Source organism: Pseudorasbora parva, chromosome 11, assembly GCF_024679245.1.
Source record: "Pseudorasbora parva isolate DD20220531a chromosome 11, ASM2467924v1, whole genome shotgun sequence".
NCBI lineage: Eukaryota > Metazoa > Chordata > Actinopteri > Cypriniformes > Gobionidae > Pseudorasbora > Pseudorasbora parva.
In genome coordinates, this window is record NC_090182.1 from 9,987,048 (window position 1) to 10,001,497 (window position 14,450).

The following is a 14,450-nucleotide window of genomic DNA, read 5'->3' on the forward strand; positions in this document are numbered from 1 at the left end:
TTTGCAGAAATGACTGCTTCAATGCGGCGTGGCATGGAGGCGATCAGCCTGTGGCACTGCTGAGGTGTTATGGAGGCCCAGGACGCTTCGATAGCGGCCGTAAGCTCATCCAGAGTGTTGGGTCTTGCGTCTCTCAACTTTCTCTTCACAATATCCCACAGATTCTCTATGGGGTTCAGGTCAGGAGAGTTGGCAGGCCAATTGAGCACAGTAATACCATGGTCAGTAAACCATTTACCAGTGGTTTTGGCACTGTGAGCAGGTGCCAGGTCGTGCTGAAAAACCAAATCTTCATCTCCATAAAGCTTTTCAGCAGATGGAAGCATGAAGAGCTCCAAAATCTCCTGATAGCTAGCTGCATTGACCCTGCCCTTGATAAAACACAGTGGACCAACACCAGCAGCTGACATGACACCCCATACCATCACTGACTGTGGGTACTTGACACTGGACTTCAGGCATTTTGGCATTTCCTTCTCCCCAGTCTTCCTCCAGACTCTGGCACCTTGATTTCCGAATGACATGCAAAATTTGCTTTCATCCGAAAAAAGTACTTTTGACCACTGAGCAACAGTCCAGTGCTGCTTCTCTGTAGCCCAAAGTGGCTTGACCTGGGTAATGCGGCACCTGTAGCCCATTTCCTGCTCACGCCTGTGCACGGTGGCTCTGGATGTTTCTACTCCAGACTCAGTCCACTGCTTCCGCAGGTCCCCCAAGGTCTATAAAAATCGGTCCTTCTCCACAATCTTCCTCAGGGTCCGGTCACCTCTTCTCATTGTGCAGCGTTTTTTGCCACACTTTTCCCTTCCCACAGACTTCCCACTGAGGTGCCTTGATACAGCACTCTGGGAACAGCCTATTCGTTCAGAAATTTCTTTCTGTGTCTTACCCTCTCGCTTGAGGGTGTCAATGATGGCCTTCTGGACAGCAGTCGGGTCGGCAGTCTTACCCATGATTGCGGTTTTGAGTAATGAACCAGGCTGGGAGTTTTTGAAAGCCTCAGGAATCGTTTGCAGGTGTTTAGAGTTAAATATTTGATTCAGATGATTAGGTTAATAGCTCGTTTAGAGAACCTTTTCATGATATGCTAATTTTTCATGAGCTGTATGCCAAAATCATCAGTTTTAAAACAATAAAAGACCTGAAATATTTCAGTTGGAGTGCAATGAATCTAAAATATATGAAAGTTTAATTTGTATCATTACAATATGGAAAATAATGAACTTTTATCACATATGCTTATTTTTTGAGAAGGACCTATATATATATATATATATATATATATATATATATATATATATATATATATATATATATATATATATATATATATACACATATATACATATATACATATATACATATACAATGCTGTGCTCCACTCTGAAATATATATATTTAAATATCAGTCTTTGCACTTTGACAACGGCACAAAGCCAGAGAAGTTTAGTAAAAATCCCTAACCCTAACTATGAAAGTAACCATAGCACACATTACTGTTAAATGAATACAGAAGAGAATGACTTGACATGAGAGAGGAGTAGAAAACTGTATCAGAGTGCAAAGAATAAGTGTAAAATGAAAGCGAGATCTGTTATAGGTCTGCGCTGTCCCGGGGCACGAGGGAAAGCTCTGGTGACCTTCTCGACTCTACAGGGGACGAACAGCTCTCTGTCTAGATGCTTCCCCCCAGGCCCAGAGAAAGGACAGAAATATGTATAAGAAGACAAAGAAGAGAGAGTGAGATATCCGTCAGCACATTAGCACGACCACCACTAAAAAACCACAACATCGAAATCGTCCTCCATCACAATGTCACACTGCGCCAGCAGGAGCTCTCTGGACTGATTTTATCTCCAGATCTTCCAGCAGTCTCCATAAAAGAGCCCAACCCACCTGCCACATATTCACAATTGAGATTAGGCCTTCTTTTCAGATTTCTCTTTCTTTTCTCGTTTTTTTCTTCTTCATGTTTCATTTTAATTTTTGCTGACTGTCTGTCATGAACAGTCCTGCTGATATGGAGATTCTTTGTTCAGTTTTTAGAATATGAACTAAGTCTGTATTTACACACTCAGAGGGAAAAGTAATTTCTCCTTGAGGAGAAGAGTTTTTTTTTTTTTTTTTTTCAGATCCAAGGTAAAGGGCATAATTAAACTTGTAGCTTATGTCTGGGTGTCTTATGTCTGTATATATATATATATATATATATATATATATATATATATATATATATATATATATATATATATATATATATATATATATATATATATATATATATATATATATATATATATATATATAGGATCATTCGCATCTGAGATAACATCTGCATCCCAGTTCGCCTACTTATACTACGCCCTTAAAGTATGTACTGTTTTTGTTAAGAAAGAGTACATGCTTTTGAGTGCGTAGCGGGATAGTACACTGTAAAATAAAAAGTCACAGCCTGAAATTTTTAAGTACAAGCGACTTGTCGACTTGGATGTTTAAGTTATTTCAACATAGATTATGCTAAACTGACTTTAAAAAACGAGTTACATCTTGCATAACTAACAAAAAAAGTGTAACATTTCTTAACTTATTTTGATGACTTAAAGCATTGTAAAAGCACATGTTGTCACAACTTATTGGACATATAATTTTTTACAGTGTAGGTAAGCTTTGGGACATATCACTGCTTCATAATTGCTTCTTTATTGGGCAGCTCTGTCACTTAGTTGCATGCATCCTGTCACCGTTAAAACTGCCCTGTCAATCATCTTGTCACAGTTAAAATCCTTTACATTTAATTTAATACCATTTCGGAGGGAAATGTAGTAGCATGTTGATCTCCCAGTCGTGGGTCTTTCCTGCGGAGACTCTCCTCGTGTGTTTGCATACTGATGCATTTAAAAGTTAATGGCCGAATGCATTATTATAAAAGTTTACAATGCTGTTGCAGATGAAATATAATGTGGATAACATTGAATATAAATATATTGAAATATATTTTTTTTCAGGTTAGATACTGATTATTAATTAATCAAACCCATTTATCTAAACCTCTTCTAAACGTCACTGACTCACATCTGTCATTTTTGTAGTTTTTAATCACTTTTATTTGTGTTAGTAGATCGAATCAAACATGTAACATTTGGGGCACACAATTTTTTTTTCAAAGGATGGATAAAATGCTAATTGGGACACAGCGTTCATTCTAGAAAGCATTTGATTGGAAAAAATAATGCAATGGAATTCAAACAAGATGAGTCACCAATAGTTTTGGTCCTTTTTGCCGCTGGAGAAAACCTGTTCACTTTAAATACCCATGCTGTAAGTTATTTCTGTCAGCTTTTAGAAGTAGACTAGCATATAGATGAACTTCAACTCAGATTGTATTTGGTCTCTACTCGCAAATAAAAAATAAAAATAAAAAACACTTAAATAATCCACTCTGTTCCCTGCATGATTTGTTAAGTCATCTGACAGTGAAGAGAGAGAGAAATCCCTTTTTAAAGAAGGGATTACTTCAGTGCTCTTCAAGAACCAGTACGTAAGTAATATTCTTCTCCTAACCCCAAACATGTCAAATAAACTGCCATGTTCCTTTACTCAGAAACACTTTCTCAAATTATGCTTTAGTGTTTTGTGGGATGAAAAAAAAAGGCAGCATATATAAAGTATAATCCTTACAGCTGCCGAACTTCAGAGGGCAGGAATGGCCATCCATTGGGAAATTGACGAGTTTCATTGGGCACTCTGCACTTATTGTCAATCTGTGGGGGGAAAACAGATAAAAAATTGTTAAAATAGTGAGGGTGTGATGTCCTCCAACACCTTTAATGGTCTACTCTCGGTTGACTATAGGCCTGATATAGTCCAGCTAGAGTAACCCATTTCTAGACAAAATAACCTTGAATATGGTTAAATGTCGTTTTTGCCAAAATAACTTGGAATGTATTATATTCCATCATGCAAACAAAGTCAACAGATTAGGTTATAGGCTTTTTTGACATGTTTATAATCTAGATGACTAGTTTATTATTGAGCTATTGGTTACACGTCTATTAGATTTGTTATAGGCTACACATCAGGGCTGTGTTTGGATCACCGTTAGACGTCTTTTAAACACAAAATTGCTTGCTGGGCTTTCACCAAGTAGGACATGAAACAACATTTCTAACAACCAACTAGTATTGAAAGTGAGCCTTAGGAGCTGGGATTGAAGCCTCAGCCACATTCATATCAACCTGCTATTTTCCACTGAACACAAATGCTGTTGCAGAACCAACAAAAAATGATCCAGGAACCCATCCTATTTGGCAAAATGATGATCACCCACGAGCAAGCATAGCCTGCCAAAGTCTTTTCTACGTAAAAGGACTGGATGGATGGGTGCTGTACCTCATAGTGTACAGGATGGTACCATTTTTCATGATTCGGAAGAGTCTGTTGGGAGCCGTCATGTTGTGAGCCACGGATCTTTTGCCATTCCTGAAGAATGTGTCAGGGGTCCAGACTTTGGTCACCATCAGGTTATTTAGCCGGAGGATCTCCACCGGGCCGTCATACCTCAACCGCCTATCCACCCACGTCTGGCGGAAGAACACATCCATGGTGTACTCCTGGAAGAATGTACAAATATACAGCAGTCAAAACCGCACGCAGATCAATCTGACTTACTCCTGACAGAAAGCTTCATTAGAGAGATTCTGTAAAAAGCAACAAATCCATCATAATCTTGCAAAACATTGTCTAGATACTTAAACAAACACCCTCGTGCTGACAAACTGTTCTTCTGCCAAATTCCCCAAAAGCCTTAAACAACATACAATTAAAATGATCCCTATTTACTTTTTAAAGAAATGTCAGAAAAAAACTAGAAATAAATTCCCCTGTAACCTTTAACAACATTAATAAATCAAAATGAACTGTATTTACTTTTCTTTTCTTTTCTTTTTGCGATGTCTGTATGAAAGTCAATATGAAAACATTTCTCATCAAAAAATAAAGGATTTCCTTGTAAAAAAAATAAAATAAAAAAATAAATTCAAATCCCTTGTAACCCTTAACGCAGTAGTGTGTAAGTTTTGCCTCTTTGTCGCCATCTCTGTTGAAACCCAGAAAATGCATTTATTTGCAGCTTCATCAACAAATCAGAGCCCGATCTCACGAAAATACGTATAAATACTACGAGTGTGCATTCCCGTGGAATGTATATGCCAAAATGAGTTTTGGCGTGCATATGGTATGTTTTTTTTTTTTTTTGCATGCATATAATATGCACTTTATGGCATATTATACGTACAAACCCCTCACCCCACCACCCTAATCCTACCCAAGAGCGTGTTATATACACGCCATAAAGTGCGTATCATATGCACTTGAAAAACTGCATAGCATATCAATTCCACGAGATTTCACACTCGTACTATTTATACGATTACCATGAGATTGTGTGGACAAATCACGCTACCAATGAAATCTAAATCAAATTATTGAATCTAACGATCACAAAGTTAATAGCCTAGAAATCTTGACGCACCCTAGTGGCAGCAAATATGCCAGGAGTGTCGTCTAGCAACTCTCAATACACTTCTCAGCTGTAAAAACCAAACTCCGGTCAGGCCAATCACATCGTGTATAGAGTCATTGGGCGGGGCTTAATATAATGACGGCCGAGTTGCGTTTGCGTGCTACTAGTAAACACAGAAGCTGGCGAACGGCAGTCTTTCGAATCAGCTTTGACCGCTACTCTGGAAGACTTGGAGTTAAGCTTTTCTCTGAGAAAAGAACAGAATGGCACTGAAGTCATTCTTAAAAAGGGAAGATGTGTTCTGAGTTTTGCCGACCGGATACGGTGAAAGTTTAATCTGTCTACAAGCTCCGCTTCACCTTCGTTGCTCTGGTTGGTTGTATCTCTATCCAATTGCAGAGGGAGTTTGAAAGACAACCGTTTATCCCGCCCCTCAGATTGAGCCCTGTCAATGGTGAGTTTCCAGACCAAACATCTTGAAGTGAGTCTGGCTTGTCAGGCTACAATGTTAACTCAGAACATGTCAACCCATCCAAATTATTATTATAGTTATAGTTTTTTTGTGTATTTATTGTGTATTAGTGTCCGAGGTCTTTTACTTTTGACTATTGGTGATAACAACAATGAAATACAAAAAAAAAAAAAAATATATAATTTAAACATGGATTGGTCCAAAGTGCAGTACATAGTACAAAGTTACCTGGCGATCACCATACCAAGCTCAATTTAAAATTGATCATTGGTCTGGGTAGTCTGCTCTGTATTTTCTACTGCACAAGAGACTTGATCAACTGGCATTATTCAAATGACTCTGTATGCAATTGGATAGTCCTTCAAACAATCAGACCACAAGAGGGGTGATCAACAGGCAACAACAGAAAGAAAATCTGTCATTGTGTTAAACCCACCAATAGCAGGCCATGTGGATAAGCCAGTCTGTGATTGGTTTCCGCAAAAGTGTAACAGAAGCAGTAGAAATGAATGTACAGGTTTCCAGACTGAGTTGCAGGGCGAAATCAAATCACCGGCAGATCTGGCTGGGTTTACCCAGTCTATGTAGAAAGCAGATCTACACAAAAATAATTCCAGGTTTCCAAACTTCAGAACTTTCATGATTACAAGCTGCCATTAAAATCACAATTTTAAAGGTGCTGTATCTACTGAAGCATTAAAATACCATAATATGTTTGCAGATATTTAGGAAACATGTTCAGCTCACATACCCGTTTCTCTGAAAAGCAATGCTACGGCCAGTTATTCTACTTTAAAATGTGCGTTCCACGTCAGAATGTCTGTTTTTGTTTTGGTCTGTGCGATACCGCAGATTACCAGTTTACCCAGCAGTATTTTGAATCTACCAACCTAAAAAGCCTTGGCATCCAATCTCTCTGAACGGGAGTATTAAGACGCGACTAAATCAACTTATCAACTTACAGTTTGTAAGTCTCCACACCTTCAATTGTCAACTGCACTCGCTTCTGTTGTGTGTCCTCAATATGGCAACCTCAATGTCCTCAACTGAGCATCGAGTATGAGGAGGATGGCGCGGGGCGGGGGAAACGACTCTCTCCAATATTTTGAATTGTGGACTGCAGTACTCATTTCAACCACTAGCTGTCAATATTACATACTGCACCTTCCATTCCAATCCAGCTGCTTTTAGAAGAGGCTTAACAATCTGCTTTAGTGATAAACTGGGTCCGTTAATTGGGACCAGTAAATGAAGTGTAAGAAATTAAGATGGTTTTATAATGCACTAATGTGTTTTTGTAGGTGAGCTATATATGTAATTTAAATTTATATATTTTGTATACTTAGGAAAATCACTGACTGACAGTTTGGGGAGACCCGATTTTGGGGGAGGATCATATTGAACACTGACTGGTTATGTAGTTGCTAGATTATTTATTTTGGATAACGATTTTAACCCCACCCCCAAAAAGCATGCATTGCAACTTAAAAAGAACATAAAATCAAAATGAACCCTATTTACTTATTAAAACGTATTTATTTAATTGTTGGTTGTGTTCTAGACTATTAATCAGTCAATCTTATTTTACAGAATATATTTTATTTGCATAATCCTGCAACAAAGACCAAACTTTCTACACTTCTGAAACAACTTTTGATTTTCTCTTAATGTGATCAACATTGTGTTGGCCTGAGAAAAAACAATCAAGTCATACTGGAGTATGAATTGATTGGGAAAAAAATGAAGACAAAAAAAAAATAAAAAATGAAAATTCTGTTTCACTTGCATATACATCAATGGAGTTAAATGCATTATGAATACCCTTTAATGCATTCTTTTTATGCTGGTTTTAATATTGTAGGTACCAATCTGAAATGTGTTGCCATTTGGCACTGGTATGCTGTTTTGTGAGGTGCTGAACCTCAAATTGTTCTCAGGGGAAAATCTCTGCCGAAAATGTTGACTCAATCACATTTTTTTATTTCGAATCTCTACCACACTGTACTTGATTTACTCTGACTAAGCAGTCAACAGCATCTTGCATTGATCTAAATGGCAAGCTGCCTGAATTATTTATTTTAATAATATCCAAGCGGACAGATATGACGCCTTATATAACAGCTGCTCGTGCACACATCCAACCTGTTCACATATAATCATAAGCATCGGAGAGCACTCACCATCTCCACGTCAGAAACTGGGCCAAAACTTGTGACGTAAATATCAGTCTTCACTTCCGTCACTGGACCTGGACAGAAACAGAAATCTTTAGAATCACATTACCATGACCATAAGCCTCTTATGACTAGAAAAAAGAGCTAGAAGAAATGTTTGCGTTTGCTTTTTTTGCTGTCAAAGTCAACATGAATCCTTTCTTAACGTATTTTGGCTTGCTAAAGAAAAACTCTTGAACATGACTTTATTTGATCATTAAGAAATGTCTTTGATGGTGTGAAGTATTTGTTTCATTTCAGGATAAATTAGAGCTGAATGTGAGTTGCAGCTAATTGAAAAATCTCTCATTATTTGTTAATAATGCCGTAACCTTATCTGGCATTAGATAACCACACAGATAATAGAAAGACTGCATTTCCTACATTATGGTGGCCAAAAAAAAAAAAAAAAGTCTAACCAGCTATTTGGCTATATTGCTTAAAAGGTTACTTCAGCGATTAGCATATGGCTTTCTATCAGTAGAAACCCGGGAGTATATTCGAATGATTGTGCACCCCCCACCCCCTACTCCCCACTCCCCACTCATCAATTTCATCAATATCGTCAATTTGCATCATCTGACAATTTTTTGGCCAGAGGCTAAAGACTACAGCCAGCGAAGGGAGCTATTTCCACGTTATCAACCTGCACATTGGCGGTGAAAGATCACACTTACAGCTCAGCTCGCAGTTGCAGGCATTCATGTAAGCAAAGCGGTGCAGAGCAAAGTGAGTGTTTTAACTTCTCAAATTAATTCTTATGAAAGTTAAGCTTCCAAAGGCATGAACTGAAAACGAGCCGGACTGAACACTCGCTGTGAATGTATGCCGCAAGCGCGGACGCATTTACCTCAGCTCTCATCACGAGAGCTCATTCAGCTCATTCATCACGGTAAATGTAATCTGACTCCTGCTGCGTTTGTGCTGTGTGACACTCCCTCAGCGGCTAAATCACATATTGAACAGACACGTTGAGTTTTTAATTGTAGTGTCTGTTCTCTAACTGAACTGATTTTGTGAAAATGAAGCCAGTGGGAAAGTGATCCAGTCACAGTGATTCAGTAGCGGTGGCTTTGGGAGTGGCCTCGTAGGGCAGCGAAGCATTCTGGGAATTGTTGTCTTTCATCCCCATGAGACAAAAATACAGTTTTTGTCTTTTCTATAAAAAACTAGAAAGCACCAAATTCAAAAATAATTTCACATTTCTACTACATCAATGACCCAGTTTAAATACAGATTCATCTTCCCAGCGCTGAAGTACCCCTTTAAAGCTGCAGTCTTTAAGTTGTTTTACCTCTTTGTCGACATCTCTGTTTGAAACCTGAAATTGCAGTTATCTGTGAAGTTATCATCTGTAAGCGAGTTGTGCATTGCCACGGCACGGATGGGCTAAAGTTTTGAGGAGTATGTGTGGCTGTCATTCATTCACCGCACTGGTGTGGATACTGTAGTTTGGAATCACAGATTCTACCGCTTGAAAGTATGAACAAAATAAGCATCCCCCCCCCCCAAAAAAAAAAAAAAAAAAATCTCATCTGAACAAGTGAGTAACATGTCTGCCAATTTTGTTCTGACCAACTGAGAGAAAAAAAAAGTGCTACCAACTGTGATTAAATCTTACGATCACTTAGGTCACATCACATCAATCCAGTCAAATTACTATTATTGTTATACTCTGTTCTCCAATTGTTAATGGTAACAGCATTAGCATTGCGTGACTACATGTATTTAGTGTTTATTAATGTTACCTTTATATTTCAATTTCTGTAAATTCCAATCTTTTGCTTTTGAATACGAGTGAATCTCCAGTTGTCACTGATGACTGTTGTTGGAAACTTTCTGGATTATAGTCCGCCATCAAAATAGTACATTTAACTATTGCAGCTGATGTGCGAAAAGGCTATAAATGATCCGCCACCTGCAACATCATCACATGCGACAGCCTACTACATTGTAAAAAAAATATTTAAAAAAAAAGTTTCCTGGTTGCCTTAAAATTTTGAGTTCATTGAAATAAAAATGTTGAGTTAATACAATGAAGATTTTATGAGATTCGACAATCTTTATTAAAATATTATTAAAAGATTTTGTAAGCATATTGGGTAATTGGGTAATTGTGTGTTTTATTTCTGATGATGCAGTGAAACATGCCAAATAGTGCTATTTTCATGATTTATCAAAATTTGTATGTGGTTCAGATACAAAAATATTTTGAGTTTCTATTTATTAAACAAAGTTCCTTCATTGTATCAACTCACATTTTTAATTTCAATAAACTCAAAATTTTAAGGCAACCAGGTTATTTACTTTTTTAAGTTAAGCCAACAAAAAACAACCAAATTTTTTTACAGTGTAGCCGGACTCCTTTTTTATGTATACAGACATGATGTAATGACGCAAAAACATTTCCGGGGAAATCCACCAGTACCTCTCAAAATAAAACATCATTACAAGCTTACTGTCTTGAATCGGGCTAAGGTAAACAGATAGTTTTGACCACCAGCTAGTTATTGCTCAAAAATTGATTTTGGATCATTTTTAACCAAAACAGACTGCAGCTTTAACATTAACTAGCAACCCACACAACCTAAGGGCCCGTTCACACCAAGAACAATAACTAAGATAACTATATTAGCGTCCAATCCAGAGGAAGATATAATTCTGTTTATTTTAATTACATGCTTGTCTGTCACTTTAAATCCTTGAGCTCATTAGAGCAGGATTGATTCTGATCCATTCTGATCCACACATCCAAACCAATGCCATTGTTACCAATTAAAAAAGCTTTAAAAAAACTCCAAAACTCCAAAGGTGTTTTGTGTCTGTATGAATGATTGACACTGTGTACCTTTTTTAATATTACTGCATTTATATATATATATATATATATATATATATATATATATATATATATATATATATATATATATATATATATATATATATATATATATATATATATATATATATATATATATATATATATATATATATATATATATATAAATAAATAAATAAATAAAGACTGAAAGTGTCACTGAAAACAGACTGGGAAAAAAGACATCCAACAGGCTCTAAATCACATGATTCATCACTGAATAGTCTCATTGGCTGAACTGGTGAGGGTTGAACTCTTAATGTTCTAGACGCTCTTTTATAGATTCCTGAGTAAATAACTTGAGAAAGAAGTGCCTTCAGTCAAACACAAGAAATGGATAATCTGTCATTAAACACACACTCTGAGCATCTCTCACAGTTGACAACCATGAATCCTACAGAAATATGAAAGACAGTAATAATCTACTTAGCCCTATGCACACAAAAATCACAACAGAGATCTCTTTAATATCTCGATTGTTTCTCCTACAGCAATGAGATAAAAATAAAGAGCAAATTGAGACTTTTGCTTAGTTCTCATATTTTTGCACATCTCTTTTTCCCCCTCAAAAAATGTGCTTTCAAAAACCTGCATCATAAGTGAAACAGAAGGAAAATGTTCACACAGCTTTCCTCCCAAAACAGTTCGTAGTAATCAGATGTCAAGCTCTAAAAAAGTACCAAAAAAATATATAAAAAAATAACACCTTTTAAGTATCATAAAATAGTCCATATGACTCATGCTCTGTGTTCAAAGTCATCGCAAGCCAGGAGAAACAGAAACACAAAATTTAGTTTGTCATATCAAATACAGAAGACCTCAAATGTTGTGCACAAGTCTTATGGACTATTTTTATGGTGCTTTTTGTCACAAGCAACATGCATCAAATGTGCTACTTTTTATGTTCCACAGAAGAAGAAGAAAATAACAGCGTACGGGTAAACTATGACTGAAATGTCATTTTTGGCTAAACAATTAATAGGCTACAGTGTATGATGAAAAGTGTATTGCTTCAAACTCAAGTCCTCATGGCACCACGATCAAACGCATTTCAGACAGCAACCATGCAGGCCAATGGTAAGAGACGCGCCCGAGCCTTGATATCTATCATCTCTGAAGCACTACATTCTTTGGCAAGGGCAACTCATGCGATCCTACTAGAACTGTGAACCCACACCATCTAGCTGAGAGCTGATCAAGCCCCTCCAGCCTGATCCAGCTCCGCTCGAGAGCTCTTGTCATGTGAAGGTGGGTGTGCTGTTCTGTTTGGAGAGATGTGCTCTCTGCCTCTTCACTAAAGTTACATAAAAAACCAGAGCTTCATTCCCAGAGCTCCAATCACATCCCAGCATTACGCATAGAGATCCACAGTCTCTGCTTTGATTATTTATTTCTTGACTCAAATAATTAAAAGAGGAAAACTGGAGAGCAGAAACTGTGATGTGCGCAGAAAGTCTTGATGTTGATCTTTATATAGTAACTTTCATGAATAAGTAATTATCATCAATATTATGTAATGACTAATACATCATAGCTATATGAAAACGTGTAATGCCATTTCTAACACAAAATGATCTCTAAACATTATACAATCTAATATTACTTTTCGTGTTGTTAATATAACGTGTTACATTTCACACTGACTATATCCACGAAACTTTAATTTCAAGATCTTTTTGGCTATTTTTTAAAAATGTCATGCACACGCAAGGGGTTAATTCTGAAGTTTCAGGCACATTGACCATCGCGTTGGGCTACTGTACACAAAACTAGAGCTACGGTAAAATGATTCTTTGCTGATCGCTCACTATAAGAGCAGCGCATCTTCGCTAAACAGGTTAAAACACTGACGCGCGCTGTTAAATGATAGGAGAGCGCCGGGAATCTTATCGGTTTACGCACACAAAGCGAACATCTGTACTCTTCCTACTTAAAATGTGCATTAAGCGGCTTTCGCGGCGCGATTACATAACCAAACTCGCTTAAACATCTAAACGGCACTGATCTATCAGATACAGAGCAGAGAGAAAGAGAGTGAGCAGAGAAAGAGAGTGGGCAGCAAAAGGACATTTGGAGTTGGCTTACACCTCCATCTCCCCTCAGAGGACACCAACCCTCACCAAACAAACAACACTTAGTAAACAGCATGCGACCTGCTTTAAAAACACAACAATTGGAGAGCATGCCTGGCGCAAAAAGCTTTTAAATCACTCTGCGCTTTTTCTGGCCACATGACTGTTAAGGTTTTTGGCACGTACCCCCAAATCCAGGTCGGAGCCTGTTGTCGTATCCATCCAGTAGTCGGTCCAGAATGCGCGTGAAATTTTCCGGGTATAATTTCTCATCCTTTCTGATCTGTCCAGATATTCTCTTTATGCTAAAAACAACACAGAGCAAACTGAAGCATTTTAACATTGCGCACACATTAAATCTACGCCTATTTTCGTATCAATCAACAGCACAAACAGTTCAAAAACGCCCGAGTTTGACGTGTGTAACCTCGAGGCGTAAAGATGCCATGCGTAACGCTCACATCCAGTTAGAACTCACCAAGCCGCCACACAGAGAAAGTAGAGGAGAGTGGAAATAGAAGTGGGGTACATCGCAGTCACCATCTCCTTCTTGGCAGAAACCATGTTTACATGCCATTCTTTAAGCCTTCTTCACATTTCCCTTCGCCAAACGTCCCGAGGAAAGATCGAGGAAACGTGCGGCAGCGCGCAAGACGCGCTTCACCATCACCCGCAAAGCAGTGCCAGCGAAGCATCCAAATCCAGAACTCGCTCTGCGCCCGATGGATCGCCTACATCCCAACCCCAAACTCAGTAGTTAAGAGAAGCATATGGTGAGGCATCCTGTGGAATCGTGCGTCTAGCTGTGATGGGGTTAGAGGAGAGAGAGGAGGACGCGCTGGGTTCCTACACACTCGCATCAGTGCCAAAACTAGGACGTGCGTCCGACGCGCAACATACTCACGAGCGCACTTAAGAGAAGTCTGCCTGCGAGCGCGTCGCTTTGGTTATTATTCTAGTGGCGGCACTGCGCATGAACTCACTTTACGCGGCATTTGTCATGTCCGATCTTGCCCGTGGTAAACTTTGACTTTGGGGGTACGGGTGTTAATTGATCTTGGCAACTAAAAGGTGCAAATTTGAATTCTGCGGTTCATGTACTATAATTAATCCCGTTTGCATAACAGTTCCTACTCCAAGGGGTGAAAAATATAACTTATCTGGGCTTGTTAATATTACATCACATTGAAATGGGTCAGTGTTTGTCGCAACGTTACACACATGCTCGCGCACAGTCCGAGGTACAGTCGCACTGTACAGGAAGTAGGGCAAACCACACGCAGCTCCTACGATT

General features: G+C 38.2%; 1 protein-coding gene across 1 annotated transcript in view; it reads right to left on the reverse strand.

Moving 5' to 3' along the window:
- gabra4 (gamma-aminobutyric acid type A receptor subunit alpha4) overlaps positions 1-14,238 on the reverse strand; it is a 41,933-nt gene extending 27,695 nt beyond the window's left edge. Inside the window, exons 1-5 of the mRNA XM_067456984.1 lie at positions 13,635-14,238; positions 13,343-13,461; positions 8,174-8,241; positions 4,390-4,610; positions 3,679-3,761 (exon numbers count right to left, since the gene is read on the reverse strand). Coding sequence (XP_067313085.1) covers positions 3,679-3,761; positions 4,390-4,610; positions 8,174-8,241; positions 13,343-13,461; positions 13,635-13,720 — 577 coding nt within the window. The 5' untranslated portion in view covers positions 13,721-14,238. The remainder of the gene's footprint in view (positions 1-3,678; positions 3,762-4,389; positions 4,611-8,173; positions 8,242-13,342; positions 13,462-13,634) is intronic.
- Positions 14,239-14,450: the final 212 nt, after the last annotated feature.